Source organism: Podarcis bocagei (genome assembly GCF_964188305.1).
Source record: "Podarcis bocagei genome assembly, chromosome: 13".
NCBI classification, from domain to species: domain Eukaryota; kingdom Metazoa; phylum Chordata; class Lepidosauria; order Squamata; family Lacertidae; genus Podarcis; species Podarcis bocagei.
The window spans coordinates 56,627,476-56,648,986 of record NC_138138.1 but is presented as its reverse complement, the minus strand read 5'-3'; the positions used below and the strand labels follow the sequence as shown (position 1 = coordinate 56,648,986).

Sequence of the window (21,511 nt, the reverse complement as noted above, 5' to 3'; positions counted from 1 at the left end):
ACGAAGCTGCGGGGAGGCCCCCCAGGCCCCAGCGCCATTCCATCCTGCTGCCTAGAGAAAGCAGCGTCCCGGGAGTCTCCCCGGGGGACACCTGGCCCCGCCCTTGCTGCCCAGTCTGGATCTGTGGGAGTGGTCCCAGCCCCACAACTGCTGGATGCACAAAGGGGCCAGGATGTGTCGGGGCGGCCAGGACAGGAGGGTCCTTCCCTCTGGCTGTGTATCGCTTGCTGGGCTCATAGCATCACAGAGTTGGAAGGGACCCTGGGGGGTCATCCAGTCCAGCCCCCTGCAATGCAGGAACCTGGCCCCCAACGTGGGGCTCAAACCTGACCCTGAGATTCAGAGATTTCATCCTCTACCGACTGAGCCGCAGACGTTCGTCCCGCCTGCTTTTGCTGACAGTCCCTTACTGGGCCCTGGGGGGCGGAGCTGCGCAACCTCTGGGTATAAAGGCAGGGGGTCAGCCCCCAGCCTGGGCACTGTCAGCAGCTCCCAGCGACAGCCAAGGACCCCCAAGCCAGCCCTACGCAAGTGAGCGAGTGGGGGCCCCTTCTGGAGCGGGGTGGGGGGAAGGAGCCGCGCGGGGACGGACCCCCAGGCGAGCAAGCAGGTGTCCTGGTCACCTTGGGTGTCCCACTAGGGGAGGGGGGCCCCCAAGCCACCCTCCGTTGCCTCTCACGGTCTCTCTGTGAAGGAATGGAGACAGCCCTCCTTTGTGTAGAATTTCTGAGTCCCCCCCCAAAAAAACCCTCTCTCCTCGTTTGGGGTTATTAGCAGTGTGGGTCAAGGCGTACGTGGCAGACCCTTGAATTGCTACCTTCCTGGGGAGGGTTGGTGGGGGGCGCCACTTTGGAGGTCCCTGGAGGAGGCATGGGAGGGGAGTGTGTCTCTTGGGGGGGCGCAGAAAAGGGCCCCCATCTCCGCAGCCCCAGGCGCCAGCTGCTCTCCTTTTCTGCCTTGAGCCAGAGGCCGGTGACATTTCCCTGCCACCAGAAGAGATGGGGGGGGGCACTTCTATTTTTAATCCTGGCAGCTGCTCCGTCCTTCCCTCCCCCCTCTCTGCCAGCGCTGGGTCCCTGAGTGGCGGAAGACGGTCCCAGGCCGGTGGGCTTTGCGCTCTCAGGGTGCAGCCGAAGCCTTGCTCCTTTTGCAGTTACTGCGTTTATGGCACCGATACGCCTCCTGGTCCTGCAAGGACCTCATTTAATTCCAACAACCCTGCGAGGTGGAGTGACTCGCCCAACGACACCCACAGATGAGAATCGCACTTGGTCTCTCCCCAGTCCCAGTCTGGCCCTCTAACCACTGCCCCACACTGCTTGGGAGAGGCCTCCCGGCAGACTTGGGCTCTGGAAACCCCAGGAGGGGAGAGTGTTCCTCTTGCCCGCGGATCCCGGTTTTGGCTTTCCCATAATGTGCATCCGGTTGGCCCCTGTGATTCTGGACCGAATTGGGTCCCGTCTGCTGTTCTTATGGAACCTCCAGCTCCAGAGGCAGTCTATCTCAATTCCTAGCTTCTATGGGGGATTTGGACCCTTTGCGGACAGGGTGCTGGGCCAGATCCTTTGGGCCTGATCCAGCGGGCCCTCCTTCCCTTCTTAGCGTGAGAGCAGCCTCCTGGTTCATGGACTTGTGGAATCGTAGAATTGAAAGGGACCGCAAAGGACATCTAGTCCAATCACAGTTAAAGCATCCCTGTGGCAGTTGAGCCCCCCAAACTTTGCCAGGGCAAAGCAGGCGATGGGAGGCAGGAGGCCTGGCTGACCCTCACTGACCCCCTCCCTCTGACCCCCCCCCCTTCAGGCATGTCTATCCAGAGGATCCACGCTCGCGAGATCCTCGACTCCCGGGGGAACCCCACGGTAGAAGTCGACTTGGAGACAGCCAAGGGTGAGTCGTGTGGGCAGGGGAGCCCCTGCGGGCAAGGGCAGGGCGTGTTCTCTTGGGGGGAGGGAGCCAAGGAGGGCAGGGAGGGTGCTGGGCGTCTGGCGCCCGACTGACCCTCCTCTCTCTGCCCTCTTCTCCAGGCCACTTCCGGGCTGCCGTGCCCAGCGGTGCCTCCACCGGCATCTACGAGGCCCTGGAACTCCGCGATGGGGACAAGAGCAGGTACCTGGGCAAAGGTGAGGGGTCACCCGGACGTGGCGGCTCACGGAGCGGGGGGGGGGTGCGAGTCGGTGCCCCAGGGAACATCAAGATTAGGAGGAAGGGAAGTGGGGCCGAGTGGCAATGACACTTTTAAGTTCTCTGCATGCAAGATGTGCTGTGGATCTGCGGAACTCCCTGCCACCGGATGGTTACGAACAGCTTGATGTCCATGAGGGGCTTTGGACGGCTGCTGCCTGCAAGGGCTGGAAGGACCAGGGTTCAGGGAATGGGTGGGGGCTTCCTGCCTCCAGATAGGGGCAGGCCATCTCTCTATGCCCCCTTGCTTGGGGTGACGGCCTTCCTTGGGGCAACTGGCCAGATGAGGAGTTGGAGGGAGTGCTGGCCAGACCCAAGAGCCCAGTTCCCGGCTCCTCTCTTCCATTGCACCCTCTCCAGACGCACCGCCGTAGAACTACCCGCCTGCTCCAAGCCCCAGAAGCCTCTTCTCTTCGTATTTCCTTTCCTCCTCTGCCCCATTGGCCCTGATTCTGCCCCATGTTTAGGGTAGTGTGGGTGGGAGTGTGCTTGTGCCCCTGCGGGGTCACCCCTCCACCCCCTCACCCGTCCGTTCTGCCCGCAGGGGTGTTGAAAGCCGTGGATCACATCAACAAGACCATCGCCCCTGCCCTGATTGAGAAGGTGAGAGGGAGAGGGTGGGACCTGGGCAGGGCTTTGTGGGGGGGGGCGGTCACCCTGAGCAGCGCTGGGCTCTGGGGTCACCAAACTGTGCCGTAGGAAGGGACCCCCAAGGGCCATCTAGCCCAACCCCCCACAAGGCAGGCAAGATAGCAGGAATCAGAGACATAAAGAGAAAGAGAGAGAGAAGCTGGGTTCTGGGGTGGGGGGCAGAAGCCCTTTCCTACAGCCCCACAGAAAACCCTCAAAGCCCCTGCCCCCAGGACCTTGCAGGGTCAAAGAGCCCCCAGGGAGTCCCCAGGCAGCCAGGGTACCCCCCCCCCCCGTTAACTGAGCAAGGAATCCTTTTAAAATTATTTTTATTATTTTATTTTTAAACTTTTTTCTTAACATCTTTATTGAAAGTTCAAAAAGCACATAACTATACGTGCACCAAACGTGGTGAGACACAAACGAAAAGGAAAAACAGAACCCGAACCCTTGTCCCAAAGGCCTTTTATCGGGCGCAACTCCCCCCACCGCCCCCATTTATTCCCAGTTTCATGGGGTTCTTACTGGTTGGTGGGTGGGAAGGAGAGGCCAGCTGGGCAGAAAGGAACTGGGGAAGTAAGGGGGGTCTCTCAGGGTTGGGCTAGATGACCGGGGGGGGGGGGACCTGTCACTCCCAACTCTATTATTCTATATGCTCTGAGTTTAAAATTTTGTTCTGCAGCCTCCCCTTTGCAGCCCTGCTTTTTGTTTCTCAGGTGTGGAGAGTGGAGAGACTCTGTAGCGTGTGAAACTTTTCATCTCAGGGTTGTGGGTTCGAGCCACAGGTCGGGCAAAAGATAGATAGATAGACAGATAGATAGATAGAAAGATAGATGGCCCTGGGGTGGGGGTCCCCCTTCTTCCAACTCTACAATTCTATCTGGCATGCCATCCTTTGGCTCCTTTTCACTTTTGACCCACACGCCTTAAGACTCTCTGAGTTTCCCTATCAGACTTCCAACCTCCATGCAGGAAAGGTGCCAGGGCAGGGTTCGAACCCGTGTTCCCGGGAAACAAACGGGTTCCCCTTTCTCTCTCCTCTCTTAGAAGCTGAGTGTTGTGGATCAGGAGAAAATCGACAAGCTGATGCTGGAGATGGACGGGACAGAGAACAAATGTAAGTGGGGGCCTCTTCTACCTTGCCCCCTCCTGCCCCACTGACTTCTCCCACAGCCCCTCACCCAGCACCCCGTCTTTTCCTCCCCACAGCCAAGTTTGGGGCCAACGCCATCCTGGGCGTCTCCCTCGCCGTCTGCAAGGCGGGCGCCGCGGAGAAGGGCATCCCCCTCTACCGACACATTGCAGACCTGGCTGGCAACAAGGACCTCATCCTGCCCGTGCCAGTGAGTGTCCGGGGTGGGGTGGGGCGGGGGGGGTGTCTGGAGCCAAGGCCCCTCTCTTTTGGGGGTGCAGTGCAGGCTCCCCAGAGGACTGGATCAGATTAATATATCAGCAACATCAAAGGGGAAATGTAGCAAAAAGGACCAAAAATATCAACCGTAAAGCTGTAGATTGTCCTGTGATGCTTGGATGAAGTGTGGCATATAATAATAATAATAATAATAATAATAATAATAATAATAATAATAAAGTGCAAAGATGCATTGCGGCTCCAAATGGATTATCGGGTTTCAGCTGATACAAAGGTCCCCTTTGCAAATAATCAGAGATTTATTTATTTTTCAACAAGTGAGTCCACCCCCCCCCCTATTTTTGAGAAGGAAGGGTCTCTCTCAGGGCGGCCCAACTTCTCATACTAAGGGGGTCGCAAGAGATCTTCGACCAGCCAGGAACCTGCCCCCCGCCACCTTCTTGTGTGGAGTGGGGGGGAGCAAGGCCCAAATTTGACACCCCCAGCCCCAGCTCCTGTGCTTTCTCTCCAAAGACGGAGAAGGGAGGTTCTGGGCTTTGGCAAGGAGGCAGAAGGCTCTGTCAAGCGGGGGGGGGGTTCTAGAGCCCCCCACCTCCATCCCCAAAGCCCAGCGCCTCCCTTCTCTGTCTTTGGGGAGGGGGCTGGCAGGGTGGGGGGTGTCAAAGATGCTCAGGGTCCTGATCTGGATAAAGAGTCTCTATGGGGTCAGGGTTCGAGATGAGACAGTTGCAACCCTTTGCTGGAAACAGGAAGGGAGAGTTGCTCTCGCCTTTGAATCTTGCTTGGGGGGCTTTCCAGGGAGATGAGGGGGCTGGACTAGCCCCCCCCCCTCTGGCCTGATCCCACAGGCTCTTCCAATGTTCCTAAAGGAGCTGGACATTTGCATACATGCTAATGGCACTAAGATTTGCAGGAAGACAGAATAATTGCCACACACAAGGAGAGAATTTGAACGCTTCCCCTGTAGGTGTAAAATCAGTACGAATGGAATTCGTCAAAACTGCAGTTGCGATATAAGGGATTGTTATTTTGACTGGAACGCAATTGGAATTTATAAGATTTTGGAGCGCAGGAATAAAGTAAATCACCAAACCATCAATTATTGCCTTGGGGCAGGGACCTAAACTGTATACCTTATTGGCCTGAATATAAGCCGCACCTGCAAATTAAAATTCGGGGGGGGGGGGAGAGAATACCCGAATATAAGCCATTCCCCTAAAATTCCACAGGCACTCAGACCCGTTCCGTTTACCGTCTGTCTGTTTCAGCAGCGATATCGTAAAAGCCCATTTTTGCAAGGTCGCGAATTGAAGCCGCACTTTAACTTTCCATGGTCGGAATTTGGGGAGAAAAGTGCTGCTTATATTCAGGCCGATACAATAATTTGTTATCTGAATGATTGATACAGTGTTGCCCCGCAAGACGAATGCCTCGCAAGACGGAAAACTCGCTAGACGAAAGAGTTTTCTGTTTTGGAGGTGCTTTGCAAAACGAATTTCCTATGGGCTTGCTTCGCAAGACGACAATGTCTTGCGAGTTCCTGCTGGTTTCCCCCCCTTTCCCCCCCTTTTTCTAAGCCGCTAAGCCGCTTATCAGCTGATCCGGTCAGCAGATAAGCCGCTAAAAGCCGCTAATAGCGCTAATCCGTCAATGGACCGCTAGACGAAGAGAATCACAGAACAGATTCTTTTCATCTTGCGAGGCACCACTGTATTACTAATTTGGTATTGTTATAATGAGGCTATTATTGGATTGTTGTAATTGAAAACTAATAAAAATGATTGTATAAAAAAAGAAGATTTGCAGGAGAAATGAAATTATGCCATATATATATATATATATAGAGAGAGAGAGAGAGAGAGAGAGTGAGTGAGTGAGTCCTTCAGGCTCTGCCCTTTAGCTTGTGAGATGTCTCTGGGAGGCCACCCATCCCGATCCTGAAGACTGGCAGTCTTTGGGACGGATCCTGACCCCAGTCTCCTGCCCCCCCTTGCCCCCGCCAGGCCTTCAACGTCATCAACGGAGGCTCCCACGCCGGGAACAAGCTGGCCATGCAGGAGTTCATGATCCTGCCCGTGGGCGCCAGCAACTTCAAGGAGGCCATGCGGATCGGGGCCGAGGTCTACCACAACCTGAAGGCCGTCATCAAGAGCAAGTACGGGAAGGACGCCACCAACGTGGGCGACGAGGGCGGCTTCGCTCCCAACATCCTGGAGAACAACGAAGGTAGCGCCTTGGGCGAGGAGGCAGGCTACTTTTAGCGGGTGGCAGGCAGCGGGGTTAGGGTTTCACGCCACCCTCGCCCTTTAAACGCCGCCACGGCCGGAATTAGCTCGGCGGCTGTAACCGGAGATTCAGGGAAAGGGCAGTGGGGAGATACCGCTGGGCTCGCCCTCAAGGGTCAGCTTCCTGCGGGAAGGAGCCCGCGGCTGAAGGCCCAGGCAGACGAATTCAGAATACTGCGGGCGGTTCTGGTTGCCTCACCTCAAAAAGGACATGGGAAAAAAGGCAGCCGGAAAGGTCAAGGGAGGGGGGCACAGAGTCCCCTGTGAAGGAAGAGGGCAGATTTGGGGGCTTTTCAGTTTAGAAGAAAGGCAAGGAAGAGACCATAAGATGATTTGATTTGATTTCTTTATGCCGCTTGAATCTCATTTCAAACAAGAAATAACCGTAACAGAATAGCGCATTGCGAATGCATCACATGAAGCGATTAACAAATTATCGATAAAACGGTTGCAATCTATAAAAAACTTCATGAAACAGCAACTAGAAATGAACCAAATCTCACCATTGCCACAAGTTGTGTGGCTGACAAATCAACGCGGCATTTAGAATCTATAAAACAATATTTTAAAAAGATGGACAAAATTGCAACTAAAAATATAAGATGGAATTACGCAGAGAGAATCATTTTCCTCCTCTTGTGGGCATCCGAGGAAGGTGAATGTGGAGAGAAAATAAAGCTCTCCTGTTGCGGAGCCGGAGGCAGGGATGGATTTCCAAGAGGAGGAGACCAATTTCTGGAGGAGAGGGCGATTGAGGTCTTCCCAGCCACCATGGCTCTGTCTAAAAAGCCAGAGGAAGCCCTGCTTTCAAATCCCAGTTCCTGGAAACTGCAGGAAGGGAGAATGATGCTCTTGTGTTCAAATCGTCCTTGTGGGTTTCCCATAATGTTTGGCCCCTGTGAGGACAGGAGGCTGGACCGGATGGGCCCCCTTTGGCCTGATCCTGCAGGCTCTCCTTATGGTCTCAAGGCTTCTGGATCTCGGTTGCTGGAAGCCCCCCGAAGCACAGGACTCTTGGTCTTGGCTTCCGCTCTGGGGCTTTCTCCCCTGGGAAGAGATGCTCTTTGTACTGGGGCATCCCAATTTCTCACTCTCCCCTGCCGTCCCCCCGCCAGCCCTGGAGCTCCTCAAGAGTGCCATCGAGAAGGCCGGCTACTCGGACAAAGTGGTCATCGGCATGGACGTGGCAGCCTCCGAGTTCTTCCGCAAGGGCAAATACGACCTGGATTTCAAGTCCCCCGACGACCCCAACCGCTACATCTCCGGCGACAAACTGGGGGAGCTTTACCAGAGTTTCATCAAGAATTACCCTGGTGAGAGAGATGGCCAAGTTGCTTCTGGGTGACAGAAAAACCAGGGGACCCAATCCCACTGAAATATCTCGTTCTTTTAAAACTAAAAATTAAAATAATTTTTATTATTAAAATAATTCAACATTAATACCTACATGTTACGAATATACAAACATACATTTCATACAATCCTTAAGAATATTCAGACATACCCACACTCAGTCCCACAAGTACTTCCTTTTCCCACCACCATCCCTCACCCCACCCTTGTGGTAAACTTCCAATCTACTCAATTGCAATTTCTTTCCACTTCCATTACTTTCTTTCACATACTTTAAAACAATTCTCTGCTTCTTTTTCTGTTTCACATTGTTATCCATCTTATTTAGTATTTCACTATTTATAACGGAACTTGTTTATTCTAATAGGAGTTCTGATTTTTCAACATAATTTTGCAAGTATCCTTTAAACACCTTCCAGTCCTTGTCTATCTTCTCTTTGGAAATATCTCATTTTGTAACTCTGCGGAACTCCCTGCTTAGGATTGCGCTCTTAGAGGCTGTCCTAGCTCCTTTCCTGGACCGCTTCCCACATCCGTGGTGAGGGACAGGCTCTCTGTGCATGCCCAGGGGAGCTCTCTTCACTCCTCCGGCCCCACTGGGTTGACCCCAGGCCTTCTCCGTCTGGGAGGTGAGCCCGAGGGCTCTGGGCAGGAGGCATGGGGCAGAGCGGGGAGAGAGATGTCAGGGGCGTGCCGGCCTGTAACGCCTTCCCTTCCCTCCCCACCTCGCTGCCCCAGTCGTCTCCATCGAGGACCCCTTTGACCAGGACGACTGGGAGACGTGGTCCAAGTTCCTGACGCAGGTGCAAATCCAGATTGTGGGCGACGACTTGACCGTCACCAACCCCAAGCGCATCCAGCAGGCGGTGGAGAAGAAGGCCTGCAACTGTCTCCTGCTCAAGGTCAACCAAATCGGCTCCGTCACCGAGTCCATCCAGGCGTGAGTGTCCGGGGAGGCAGGGCGTCCTCCGGGTGGGGGGCTATTGCGGCAGGGGTAGGATCTCCCGGGACACCCCCCAAATCGTCTCCTCCTTCCTTCCCAGCTGCAAGCTGGCCCAGAGCAACGGCTGGGGCGTCATGGTGAGCCACCGCTCCGGGGAAACCGAGGACACCTTCATTGCCGACTTGGTCGTGGGTCTCTGCACAGGGCAGGTGAGAGGACCAGGGTGGGGATCAGCCGGTGGAGAGGGGGCGCCTGTATTCCCCCCCAACTCCCCATTTTGGGACGCTTCCCCCGGCTCGGCCTGTTTCCCCCTTCAGGGCTCCTTCACGTATTCTGAGGGGTGGGACTCTGTGGGTTTTAAACTTCACAAGGCGTCCCGAGCGATGCGCCCACAGGGCCCAGTGCACGTTTTGCCAATCGATATATCAATATCTTTGGTGCCTTTTTGCAGATCAAGACCGGAGCTCCCTGCCGCTCCGAGCGTCTGGCCAAGTACAACCAGCTGATGAGGTGAGGAGATAGAATTGGAAAGGGTCCCCCAGGGGTCATCCAGCCCAACCCAGAACGACAGCTCCAGAATCCATGGCAAGCTCTCCTTAAACACCTCCAAGTGAGGAGAGCCCATCATCTTCCAAGGGGCTCCATTCAAATAGCTTTTACCATCAGAAAGCTCTTCCTGATGTTGAGTCAGAATATCCTTTCTCGTAACTTGACGCCATGGGTTCGAGTCCTCCCTTATGGAGCTGCGGAAAACAAGCTTCCTCCATCTCGCAAGCAGCAGCCCTTGAGATATCTGAGATGGGCCCTGTATCTTCTCCAAGCTAAACATCCCTGTTCCTCCTGAGTCTTGCTTTCCAGACCCGGCACTGATCTTGCTCCCCGTCTCCCTTCCTTGCAGGATCGAGGAGCAGCTGGGAGACAAAGCGGTGTTTGCCGGCCGCAAATTCCGCCACCCTCTGGCCAAGTAAAAGCAGCGCCAGGCCTGCAGCCCCACCCCAGGGGGGCAAGGGAACCCCAGGGAGAAAGAGACCCCCCCACCTGCTCTCCTCTCCTTGGAAGGCGGCTCCACAACACCGCCCCCCACTGGCCAGGGCTGGCTGGATCCCCTCCTCGTTTCCCCCTTTCGGGTCCTGGGCAAAGGCCCTGGCAGCGCAGCGGAGGAGCCTCTGCCCCACCATCCCATCTCGGGGCAGCGAATAAACAAGGCTGTTGTGCCAGAGCAAGCGGCGTCAGGGTCCTTCTTCTGGGAAACGGGACAGGGTGCATGTGCGTGTTAGCCAGGCAGAGGCGGATTTAGGGGTGCGCGGCCAGTTCAGTCACACTGGGCACCACACTGGGAGGGTGGTGCAACAATAGAACGGAAGACGGGTGCGCCAGTTTGGTGCCAGTGAAATTGGGAAGCGCCAAGTCTGCCCCTGAGCCAAGTTCCCCTTTGTGCTTCAGGCGGGCTCCTCTCGCCTCCCTCTGTCGCTCTGCCAGGGCTGGGCAGTGTTGGGATACATCACCCGCTGAACATCATGGTATATTGAGATATCATGATGTCTGAAATAAGCAGAGGCATTGGCTGGCTTCACGGTTTTCCCCGCATCAAATTATTGTGTAGCACACAAGCACACGCCATGATTTGCAATATATTCCCAGGTCAAATACTATGAAACCAACATACAATATGGGCTTCAAACTGGTTTGGGACCGTATATTATCTCCCCGTCCTACTCTCTGAATGAAGGCTTTGCAGGAAATGGTCGAGATTGGGGCTCCAAGTTTCTAGGCTTCAGTAACTTTGCACACACAAATGAAATTACTTGTGCGTGAGGTTTGCTGTGCAAAAGAGCGTTATGATAGCCGACTCTTGACACGTATGAACTGGGATTAGCAGAGGCTACGGAGGGTCTTCCTGGGGTCACAACGGGGCCCACATAAGTCAGAGGCCCACAGAGATGGGGGCGGTTTAATGTCAAGCAGAGTCCTGCGGCGACATCCATTATGGCAAAGAGCTCTTGGGGAAGGAGGGCTGCTAGAACACCTGCCTGGCATGCAGAAGGCTGCCTGAAACCCTGGAGAGTTGCTGCTTCCAGTCACTGTAAGCCGTACTGAGTGAGACGGACCACAGGCAAGATTCCAGGGTTCCTGTTTAAGGAACCATGATGACTAGCACCTTGGCTTTGTTTGAAGGAACCGCAGCTCGATGGGAGAGCTGCTGCCCTGCATGCATAAGATTCTGGGTACAATCCCCCGTTGGACTTTCCAGGCAGGCCTTCGAGAGACTCCCTGCTTGAATCCCGGGAGAGCCAGAGCTGCCGTCAGTGTGGACAATATGGAGCTAGGTAGATTCCTCACCCTTGCCAACTCCCTGTGAAGGCCACCTGAGCCCAGGAGGGGGCAATCTCTGACTCTCCCCACAGCCAGCGAGGTGCAATGGTTGGAGTGCCAGATGGTATTCTGGGAGAGACCTGGGTTTGGACCCCCCCCCCCTTGGCAGTGAAGCTCACAGGGTGCAACCTTTGGCGCTCCCTGCCTCTCTGCCTCATGTACCTCGCAGAGCTGTTGTGGGGATTAAATGAGGGTGGGAGAACTGGATATGAATCTCATGCCTTGTGCTCTTTGGGGGAAAGGCAGTCTAGAAAGGGACGAAATGGCGAGATGCACAAGGCATGGGACCGGTGGGGGTCCCACATTTGGTTAAGGGCCACAGATGACATCTCCCCCCCTCCACCTCAGCCAGGGGACTTCCTTGCATCTTGCACCAGCGAAGTCCCTAAATTCCCAATTACACTTATGTTCTTGTGATCCGCCCTGAGGTCTTGTGATGAATATAAATCAGGGGTCAGCAAGCTTTTCCAGCAGGGGGCCGGTCCACTGTCCCTCAGACCATGTGGGGGGCCGGACTATATTTTTTTTTTTTTTTTGGGGGGGGTGAATGAACTAATTCCTATGCCCCACAAGTAACCCAGAGATATATTTTAAATAAAAGGACACATTCTACTCATGTAAAAAAACGCTGATTCTCGGACCGTCCGCAAGCCGGATTTAGAAGGCAATTGGGCCAGATCCAGCCCCCGGGCCTTAGTTTGCCTACCCATGATATAAATCTAATAAATCATCATCACCATAAATAATACTTGATTGCCCTTGCCCCTGTTGCCCATGAACTTCGTTGAACAGCCCTGAGTTTGAGTGGTCATATACACTTTTAAGCGCTTATTTATCTCCCCTCTAAACTCCCCCCCCGGGACACGGGTGGCGCTGTGGGTTAAACCACAGAGCCTAGGACTTTCCGATCAGAAGGTCGGCGGTTCGAATCCCCGCGACGGGGTGAGCGCCTGTTGCTCGGTCCCTGCTCCTGCCAAACTAGCAGTTCGAAAGCACGTCAAAGTGCAAGTAGATAAATAGGTACCGCTCTGGCAGGAAGGTAAACGGCGTTTCCGTGCGCTGCTCTGGTTCGCCAGAAGCGGCTTAGTCATGCTGGCCACATGACCCGGAAGCTGCACGCCGGCTCCCTTGGCCAGTAAAGCGAGATGAGCGCCCCAACCCCAGAGTCAGCCACAACTGGACCTAATGGTCAGGGGTCCCTTTACCTTAAACCCCCCCCCCATGTTAAAAGCTTTCATGGGGCTGTGAAGAAGTTCTCACTCTCGACACGGAGAAAAGGCAGAGGCAAGACAGCGTCCAAAACAAGCATTTAATGTTGTCCACACACATAGACAGCCCTCTGCCCAAACATCCCCGATGGTGTCTCCCCGGATCCAGCATCCACACGGCCAGGCCCCCTTGGGAGCCTGTGACCCGTGGGAGCAGGGGGTGGGGTGTGCAATGGGGGCATTGGCTCCCCATAGCGGGAAGGCAGGCAAACAGAATTTCTTAAATATTTACACACTGAATAAAAACTCCAGACCTGGCAGGGACGTTGGGAGAAGATCCAAAGGGAAGACAGTTATGCTTCGGCCTCGACACCCCAAAGACGGAAGGGACCCTCTTGTCAAACGCACCAAGGACCCCTCCCTGCAATGCGAACACAGGGGCAAACGGGCCCCTTTGCCCTCCCACCCCACAGTGGGGTAAAGGGGGCTCCGCTGTCCTGCACCCCGTTAAGGTCTTCCAGTTGGCCGTGGCACAGCAACTCGGTTGCTCCCCCTGGTGGGATGCAGGGAGTACTGCAGCTCAGAGGGATGCCCTCTCTGGTGGATGCGAGTGGTACTACAGTGGTAATACAAATTGGGGAGAGGGGTTTTAAGATGGGGGAGGTAAGGGTGGGGGGCTTCAGTGCAAGGGGGGAACCACACTACAGGATTAAAAGGGGCAACTTCAGTTGTGGAGGTCTGAACAGCACACAAAAAGGGAATTGTGGTGTGTATTTTTTTTGGGGGGGGGATATATTATTTATTCTCTTAACACCCTCCCACCTTGCTACAATCGTCTCAGCCCCTTTTCTCACACGTGTAAGATAAAAACTTTTACAAACCCTCCTCCTCCTTGCTTGCCGGCACGCTAACGCCACCCTAGGCTAGGGGTCAACTACTCAAAGGGGCTGGGGTACACCTAGGGAGGAGGGGGAGGGATGTTTCGTGGGGGTCCCCCTCCTAATCCGCTCTGGGGAGCCCCCAGGTGGGTTCCACAGAAGTAGCAGCAGCTCCGGAAGCGAGTCCCTGAAATCACCCGGCGGGGAGCAAGCCCGGCCGCTGCCGGCGGCCCCGATCCCTACGAGCTGCTGGCGGGCGGAGCGGGGCCCTCGTCCTCAGTCTGGCGGAGGCGCTGCTTCTTGGCCCGGATCTCGTTCATGGCCTCCTCGATGGAGCGCGTGTCTCTCTTGTTGGCGACGGGAACTGCCAGGGGAGAGGGATGGGGGACGTCAAGAATTCGCCAGCCTGGCAAAGATCGACCTCTGAGAGAGGACTCTGCATTTTCTGCTTTTATTCAGATGGGTCCTTTTTGTACTGTATTATGAAAAAGCCTTAATAAAAGGCAGAGAATCGCCCAGCCCAACCACGAAGGCCCAATTCAGCCCAATTTGAAGAACACAGGAGCCTCTCAGAGCAGGCATTGAGAAGGTGGAGAGCCTTGCTGGTGTTCTGGACTACATTTCCCAACACCCGGAAGGCGCACTATGTTCTCAATGCCCCACGGAGAAGAAGAGGAGTTTGGATTTGATACCCCGCTTTATCACTCCCCTTAAGGAGTCTCAAAGCGGCTCACAATCTCCTTTCCCTTCCTCCCCCACAACAAACACTCTGTGAGGTGAGTGGGGCTGAGAGACTTCAGAGAAGTGTGACTGGCCCAAGGTCACCCAGCAGCTGCAGGTGGAGGAGCGGGGAAGCAAACCCGGTTCCCCAGATTACGAGGCTACCGCTTCTAACCACTACACCACGCTGGCTAAGGAGGACCTTAAGGTTCATAAACAGCAACACCCTAGAGGTCCCGGGCCCTAAGGAAGTCAGATTAGCCCTAAAAACTTCCCTAAACAGGGCTGCCTTCAGATGTCTTCTAAAAGTCTGGTAGTTGTGTTTCTCTTTGACATCTGGTGGGAGAGTGTTCCACAGAGCGGGTGCCACAACTGAGAAGGCCCTCTGCCTGGTTCCCTGTAACTTGGCTTCTTGCAGGGAGGGAACCGCCAGAAGGCCCTCGGGGCTGGACCTCAGTGTCCGGGCTGAATGATGGGGGGGGGGGGAGACGCTCCTTCAGGTCTACTGAAGGATATGGGACCTTGCATCTTGGACCCCCTTACAGGATAGCTGCCTTCAAGGGGGCTGGACTCGATGACCCTTGGGGTCCCTTCCAACTCAATGATTCAGAGAAAACCACACTGGGGCAAGAAAGAAGGAACCCGTGCTCTAAAACACTGGGGGACAGCCGGGAATTGTTTCCCGCAGGTGCCGTGGACCTAAGGATTCTTGAGGGATATCACCCAGCGCACAGCTGGGAGTGCCCTGGAAGGGCGAGGGGCCAGTCCAGGCTGCTTACTGCGGATGTCCCTCTGGGTCTGGGGGAGCCAACCAGGAGTGTCAACCCACCCCCGGCCGACTCACCACAGCCGTAGGCCTTGTTGGCCTCCATGGTGTGCGCGGCGTCCTTGGCAGCCACCTTCCCAATAAGGTGGCTGTACTTGTCCTTGTAGTCAGTGTTGGGGTTGACCACCGTGGGGCCTTTCAGGGCTTCCTCTTCCGCCTGCCGCTGAGCCAGTTCCTGCAGGGAAGAAGCCACGAAGGGGGGAGAGACAGAGGTAAAGGTAAAGGGACCCCTGACCATTAGGTCCAGCCGTGGCCGACTCTGGGGTTGCGGCGCTCATCTCGCTTTATTGGCCGAGGGAGCCAGCGTACAGCTTCTGGGTCATGTGGCCAGCAGGACTAAGCCGCTTCTGGCGAACCAGAGCAGCGCACGGAAACGCCGTTTACCTTCCCGCCGGAGCGGTACCTATTTATCTACTTGCACTTTGACGTGCTTTCGAACTGCTAGGTTGGCAGGAGCAGGGACCGAGCAACGGGAGCTCACCCCGTCGCGGGGATTCGAACCGCCGACCTTCCGATTGGTGAGCCCAAGCCTCTGTGGTTTAACCCACAGCACAACCCGCGTCCCTATTTAGAAGCATAGCTGCCTCCAAATCCAAGTTTCTAATGTTCTTATGTGTTGGGGTGTCGATCTCTGGTTCCGCAGTTTGCAAATCCCTCGAGGAGCACCATGGGGTGGCGTCTCCTCCGAGGGTGGCACTGCAATCCTTGCCCGAATGGCCCAACCCTGCCCCCCTAGAGGAAAGCTGCCCACCTTCAGCCGGCGTTTTTCCTCGGCCTGCTGGGGGTCCCACTCCTCCCCCCGGCGGTAGGCATCCAGCTCTTCGTCCGAGGGGGCGAATTCCTGGAAGAGAGGCGGGCGGGGCAGTCAGAACGGGAACACGGGCTCTCCAGGGGGCGGAGAGGATTAATGGGGAGCGACCCCCAACAGGGTGAAAGGGGGACAGCGACGGATCTCCCACTTGCCTTCTTGAAAATCATGACGTATCGGGACTCCTCCTCGTCACCAAAGGAGAAGGAGGTGAGGCCTGCGACTTCCACCACGTCGTGCCTGGAAGGGGAACCAGAGAATTGCACCGTTGGGAGGGGCGCCGAGGGTCATCTAGTCCAACCCCCTGCAAGGCAGGCATCACAAATAAAGCGTCCCAGACGAAGGGCAAGCTTCCCTCTATTTAAAAGCCTCCAACAAAGGGGAGGTCAACACCTTCTGAGAAAGCCACTTCCGCTGTCAAAGGGCTCTTGCACTCAGAAAAGTTTTTCCTGATGTTTAGTCAGAATCTCCTTTCTTATTATTAATAATAGTAATTAATTATTTGTACCCCGCCCACCTGGCTGGGTTTCCCCAGCCACTCTGAACAGGGCTGCCTTGAGATGTCTTCTGAAAGTCTGGTAGTTGCTTATCTCTTTGATTAGCCCTAAAAACTTCCCTAAACAGGGCTGCCTGTCTTTTAAAGATAGGATAGCTGCTTATTTCCTTCACATCTGAAGGGAGGGCGTTCCACAGGGCGGGTGCCACCACCGAGAAGGCCCTCTGCCTGGTTCCCTGTAGCTTTGCTTCTCACAATGAGGGAACCGCCAGAAGGCCCTCGGCGCTGGACGTCAGCGTCACTTGAAGCCACGGGTTCAAGTCTTACTGTCCAGAGTAGGAGAAAACAAGCTTGCTCCATCTTCCTTGCGAATGCCCTTGAGATACTTGAAAATGGCCATTGTAACTCCTGTCCTCCAGGCTAAACACCCCCAACTCCTTCAACTGTTCCTCACAAGGCTTGGTTTCCAGACCCTGGAACCTCTTGCTCCAACCTCCTCTGCAAACATTCCAGCTTCTCAACATCCTCCTTAAATTGTGCTGCCCAGAATTGGACATAGGATTCCAGCTGTGGCCTGACCAAGGCAACAGAGAGGAGTAATATGATTTCCCTTGATCAGGACACTAGACTTCTAGTTGATGCAGCCCAGAACGGCATTAGATTTTTTTGCTGCTGCATCACACTGTGGGCTCACATTCAGCTTGTGGTCCACCAAGACCCCCAGATCCTTTTCACATGTACTGCTAGTAAGCCAGGTTGCCCCCCCCCATCCTGTATTTCTGCATCTGGTTCTTCCTGCCTAAGTGCAGAACCTGACATTTGCCCCTATTTAAATTCATTTTGCTAGCTTGCTACCAGTTCAGGCAGATTCAAGGGTAAACCATACGCGGAATGAGTCTGCCCCTGCAACTTGACGGAGGTAGAAACTGTCTCTCATGTCTTGTTACGCTGCCGTTTCTGCGGGGATATACGCTCGGTATTTATCACTCCTGTTGTACAAAAATCTCCAAATGGGTCCGAACTCCAATGTCTAAAACTCCTGGTAGAGGACAAGGATCTAGAGATCACGCTAAGGGGGGCCAAATTCTGTGCAACTGCCATAAAACTTAGGGAACAAGCTGTACTACTAAAATGATTAAGGTTTTAAATGACAATTTTAGGTTATAGTGATCAAGATTTAGTATATATTTTTAACTGCCGCTATATCTGAATTGTCTCCGTTATACCCAATTGCAATTCAATGTATTCCTGTTGTGTTTTATGATTTTCCTGATATTGTAAGTGAGCCGGAACTGGTCTGTGACCGTAATAATAAAAATTCACAATTCACCCAGTTCTCCAATCTGTTCAGGCCGTCTTGAAGTCGGAAACCAAGCCAAGGTCAGGTATGCTTCACCTGGAGGCTGGATTTTACCTGCCCCTTTTCCCTTCCCTGCTCCCCCCCCCCCAGTGGACTCACAGAATACTGCGCTCAATCTTGTTCATGGGCCGGAACTTCTTCTTGGTCTGGCTGCTATCTTGGATGAAATCTGAGACCTCCTTCTCCATCTGTATGGTGGGGGAAGAGAGAGGAAGCTGTGAGCAGGCCAAGCGGAAGCCAGGGTGGTCCCTGGTCCCCACCCGCATGCAAGTTGGGGATCTGTGCCCGGGGGGGGGGGGGCAGGGGACGCACCCGCTTCCTGAACTCGACTTTCTGCCTCTTCTCTTGCTCTTGAAGCTTCTTCAGCTGTGCTGTTTGCTCTGGGGAAGGGAGAGAGAGGAGAGATACAATACGATAATCTTTATTGCCATTGTCCCATACAGAACAGCGAAACTGAAAAATCTACATAAGACATTCAAAAACCAACAAGCCTGCTATCCCAGCCTGGTTAACTCCCTAAAAACTCTGATACCCCATTTTTAAATCCAATATACTCTTATAGAGACACCTTATATTGCGTTTAAAACCAGAATTGCATTTGGGTAGAAACTGTTTCTCAGGCGGCTAGTCCTGGTCTTTATAACCCTGGACCTTCTTCCAGAAGGCAGAAGATGAAAGAGATCATTTCCGGGGTGTGCACTATCCTGCGCTATCTGTTTCCTGCTTGGCAGGGGGTTGGACTCGATGGCCCTTGTGGTCTCTTCCAACTCTATGATTCTATGATCTCTGCAGCTTCCTTATGGAAGCGTAGATTTGATCCAAGGTGGGAAGAGTGCACCCAATTATTCTCTCCGCAGTCTTGACAACCCTGGACAGCATTGTTTTTCCCCTGACCGTGCAGCCCCCAAAACACACACACAGACCATACGTTAATACACTCTCCACAGTACAATGGTAAAATGCCATCAACAGGTCCTTTGAGAGATTCTGCTCTCTTCATCAGGTCTTTGCTGTTTTCTCCCCAGGTTAGGTCATCTCTCAACTCCATTCCCAGAAAGGGGTGCGTGAGTGGCTTGGGGGATCCCAGAAAGGGATCACTTGCTCCTGGTTCCAAGACGGCAGCCTCTGGGCCAGATCCCAACTCACTCAGGCTTGCAGTTCCCAATGTGGGGCAATTGGATTTTTAAGGGGGGCAATTTGAGAATGAGTTATTAATGGCCTTTTAGGCTTCATCCACGTGAATACCGGTTCACTTTCTGAATAATAATTATGTCACAGGAGGGGGCAGCGGGATTTTAGAGAGGGTTAGGTGGGGCATGGCCCAAAACAGTTTGAGAACCGCTGGTCCAGCCGCTTGCTAACTGAGAAGCTGTAGACCTTCCAGCTCTCCAGAAGGAGTTCAGTTCTACAGAAGGAAATGGGGAAGAGAGTCCTGCTGGATCAGGCCCACCTGGTCCAGTATCCCACTCTCATGGCAGCTGACCAGAAGCTCTGACCATAGAAGCCCCAAAGCAGGGCATGGGGGCACCAATCCATGGCTGCCCCCTCCTGCAATTCCTAATAGGCAATGCTACCCCCAACTGTGGAGGGAGGATGGAGCCTTTGTGGCTACAAGGAGCCCTTGAGATGCTTCTCCCTCATTCTTACTGTTCTGGGGGGACAGGGGGTGGGCGGGTGTGGAGGATTCCCTGGTCCTGAATGGGGCAACTGTGCCCCTGAAGGACCAGGTGTGCAGCCTGGGAGTCATTTTGGACTGACTGCTGTCCATGGAGGCGCAGGTCAGTTCTGTGTCCAGGGCAGCTGTCTGTCAGCTCCATCTGGTACGCAGGATTAGACCCTCCCTGCCTGCGGACTGTCTGGCCAGAGTGGTGCATGCTCTAGTTATCTCCCGCTTGGACTACTGCCATGCGCTCTACGTGGGGCTACCTTTGAAGGTGACGCGGAAACTACAACTAATCCAGAATGCAGCAGCCAGACTGGTGACTGGGGGCGGCCGCCGAGACCATATAACACCAGTCCTGAAAGACCTACACTGGCTCCCAGAACGTTTCTGAGCACAATTCAGAGTGTTGGTGCTGACCTTTAAAGCCCTAAATGGCCCAGTAGACCTGAAGGAGCGTCTCCACCCCCATCGTTCTGCCCGGACACTGAGGTCCAGCACCGAGGGCCGTCTGGCAGTTCCCTCCCTGTGAGAAGCCAAGTTACAGGGACCCAGGCAGAGGGCCTTCTCGGTGGTGGCACCCGCCCTGTGGAACATCCTCCTTTCAGATGTGAAGGAAATAAGCAGCTACCCTATCTTTAAAAGACATCTGAAGGCAGCCCTGTTCAGGGACGTTTTTAATATTTAACGGTGTATTGTTTTAAACACTTGATTGTTTTAAACACTTGATTGGGATGATGATGATGATGATGATTATTATTATAATTATCTTCTTTGACTCCTGAGGGAGGGAGTTCCACAGTCTCTCTGTGCTGCGTGAAGACGGATTTCCTTTCCTCTATCTCAAATCTCCCAGCATTATTCAGCTTTCTCGGGTGCCCGCGAGTTCCCATGTTAGCAGAGAGGGAGAAAACCTTCCCCGTGTCCACTTTCTCCAGGCCCCTCAGCAACTTTCTAAACGCCTGTCGTGTGGCCTCTCGCTTGCCTTTTCTCCCAAACCCCAAATGTCTCATCCACTCTGCAAAACTCTTCTCCACAAAGCACACTTTATAATCTCAAAATACAGGACAAAAACACTTGCAACACTCAGTTAATGTTGCACTTGAATCTTGTTTCTAAGTTGTACAGTGGTACCTCGCGTTAAGTACTTAATTCGTCCTGGAGGTCCATTCTTAACCTGAAGCACCACTTTAGCTAATGGGGCCTCCTGCTGCTGCTGCGCTGCTGCAGCACGGTTTCTGTTCTCATCCTGAAGCAAAGTTCTTAACCTGAGGGACTATTTCTGGGTTAGCGGAGTCTGTAACCTGAAGCGTCTGTAACTTGAAGCGTCTGTAACCTGAAGCGTCTGTAACTTGAAGCGTCTGTAACCTGAAGCGTCTGTAACCCGAGGTACCACTGTATTTTAATCAATTGTTTCTATACTTGGTGTTAGCTGCCCTGAGCCACTGGTCCTGGCTGGGGAGGGCGGGGTATAAATAAAAGTTATTATTATTATTAATTTGATACAAAGATATCTAAAATACAAAAGGAAACACGATAAAAGCTCTCCAGTGCATCCCCCCTTTGGGGTCCCTGGGCAGCCTCTGGGACTATGGGGAGCCCCTGTGGGCCTCATCCGGCTGCAGGGCTCTCCTCCTTCTGCTGGGGGGCAGCTGGGAGCGTGTGCCCCCCGCCCCCCATGACAGCGGGCCTCGCAGGGACGGAAGGGGCTCCAGGGTCATCTAGCCTGACCCGCGTCGACCTCGACGTCACCCTCCCGGAGCCGCGCATGCGCCCTTGGGCCTCTTCTCGCGGAGCCTCCAGGGGGCGGCGCAGTCTACCTGCGAGGGGGGGGGGCGGCGGCGTTGGCTTCCCTCCCCCCCTCCCGGACTCCCCCCCGCCTTCCTCACCCTTGGCCCGCTTGGCCTCCCGGTCGCCCAGCGCCGGCGGCGGCTCCATGGAGCTCAGGATGGAGCCCAGCAGGTCCAGCTCCGCCATCTTGGCCGCCCGCCGGGAAGCCCCGCCCACCAGAGACGGCGCGGTGACGTCAGGGCGACGGCGGCGCCTCGCGGGGCTGACGGGAAAGGGGCGGGGCGAAGGGCTCTTAAAGGGAAAGGAAACCCCGCCCGCAATACCGGTTGAACTTCTGCCTGGTTTTGTTTTGGGGGGGGGGGGTTTAGCGGCCTAGGCGCAGGGGCGGAGTCTTCCGTTAACCACGCCCCTTCGGAAGGGGCTGCCGGAAAAGGGGCGGGGCGAGGAAACCCCGCCCGCTCTCCCGGTTGAACTTCTGCCTGTTGGGGGAGCAGCCTACGCGCAGGGCCTTCCGCTAGCCACGCCCTTAGGGAGGGGCTGGTGGGAAAGGGGCGGGGCGAAGGGCTCTTAAAGGGGGAGGAAACCCCGCCCGCTAAACCGGTTGAACTTCTGCCTGGTTTTGTT

General features: G+C 54.6%; 2 protein-coding genes across 2 annotated transcripts; one reads left to right on the top strand and one right to left on the bottom strand.

Moving 5' to 3' along the window:
* The first annotated feature begins 398 nt into the window (after window positions 1-398).
* ENO3 (enolase 3) lies at window positions 399-9,990 on the top strand. Its single transcript, XM_081168852.1, has 12 exons — window positions 399-531; window positions 1,804-1,890; window positions 2,028-2,123; window positions 2,729-2,787; window positions 3,862-3,931; window positions 4,024-4,157; window positions 6,190-6,412; window positions 7,587-7,784; window positions 8,563-8,764; window positions 8,868-8,976; window positions 9,219-9,277; window positions 9,666-9,990. Exons 2-12 carry the CDS (start codon window positions 1,806-1,808, stop codon window positions 9,733-9,735), a joined length of 1,305 nt encoding a protein of 434 aa, XP_081024978.1. The 5' UTR covers window positions 399-531; window positions 1,804-1,805; the 3' UTR covers window positions 9,736-9,990.
* Window positions 9,991-12,430: 2,440 nt separating this feature from the next.
* On the bottom strand, window positions 12,431-21,141 carry SPAG7 (sperm associated antigen 7). Its single transcript, XM_081168200.1, has 7 exons — window positions 20,986-21,141; window positions 17,749-17,816; window positions 17,536-17,624; window positions 15,736-15,820; window positions 15,524-15,613; window positions 14,791-14,947; window positions 12,431-13,590 (listed from the first exon to the last, which is right to left on the bottom strand). Exons 1-7 carry the CDS (start codon window positions 21,071-21,073, stop codon window positions 13,466-13,468), a joined length of 702 nt encoding a protein of 233 aa, XP_081024326.1. The 5' UTR covers window positions 21,074-21,141; the 3' UTR covers window positions 12,431-13,465.
* Between the last annotated feature and the right edge of the window lie 370 nt (window positions 21,142-21,511).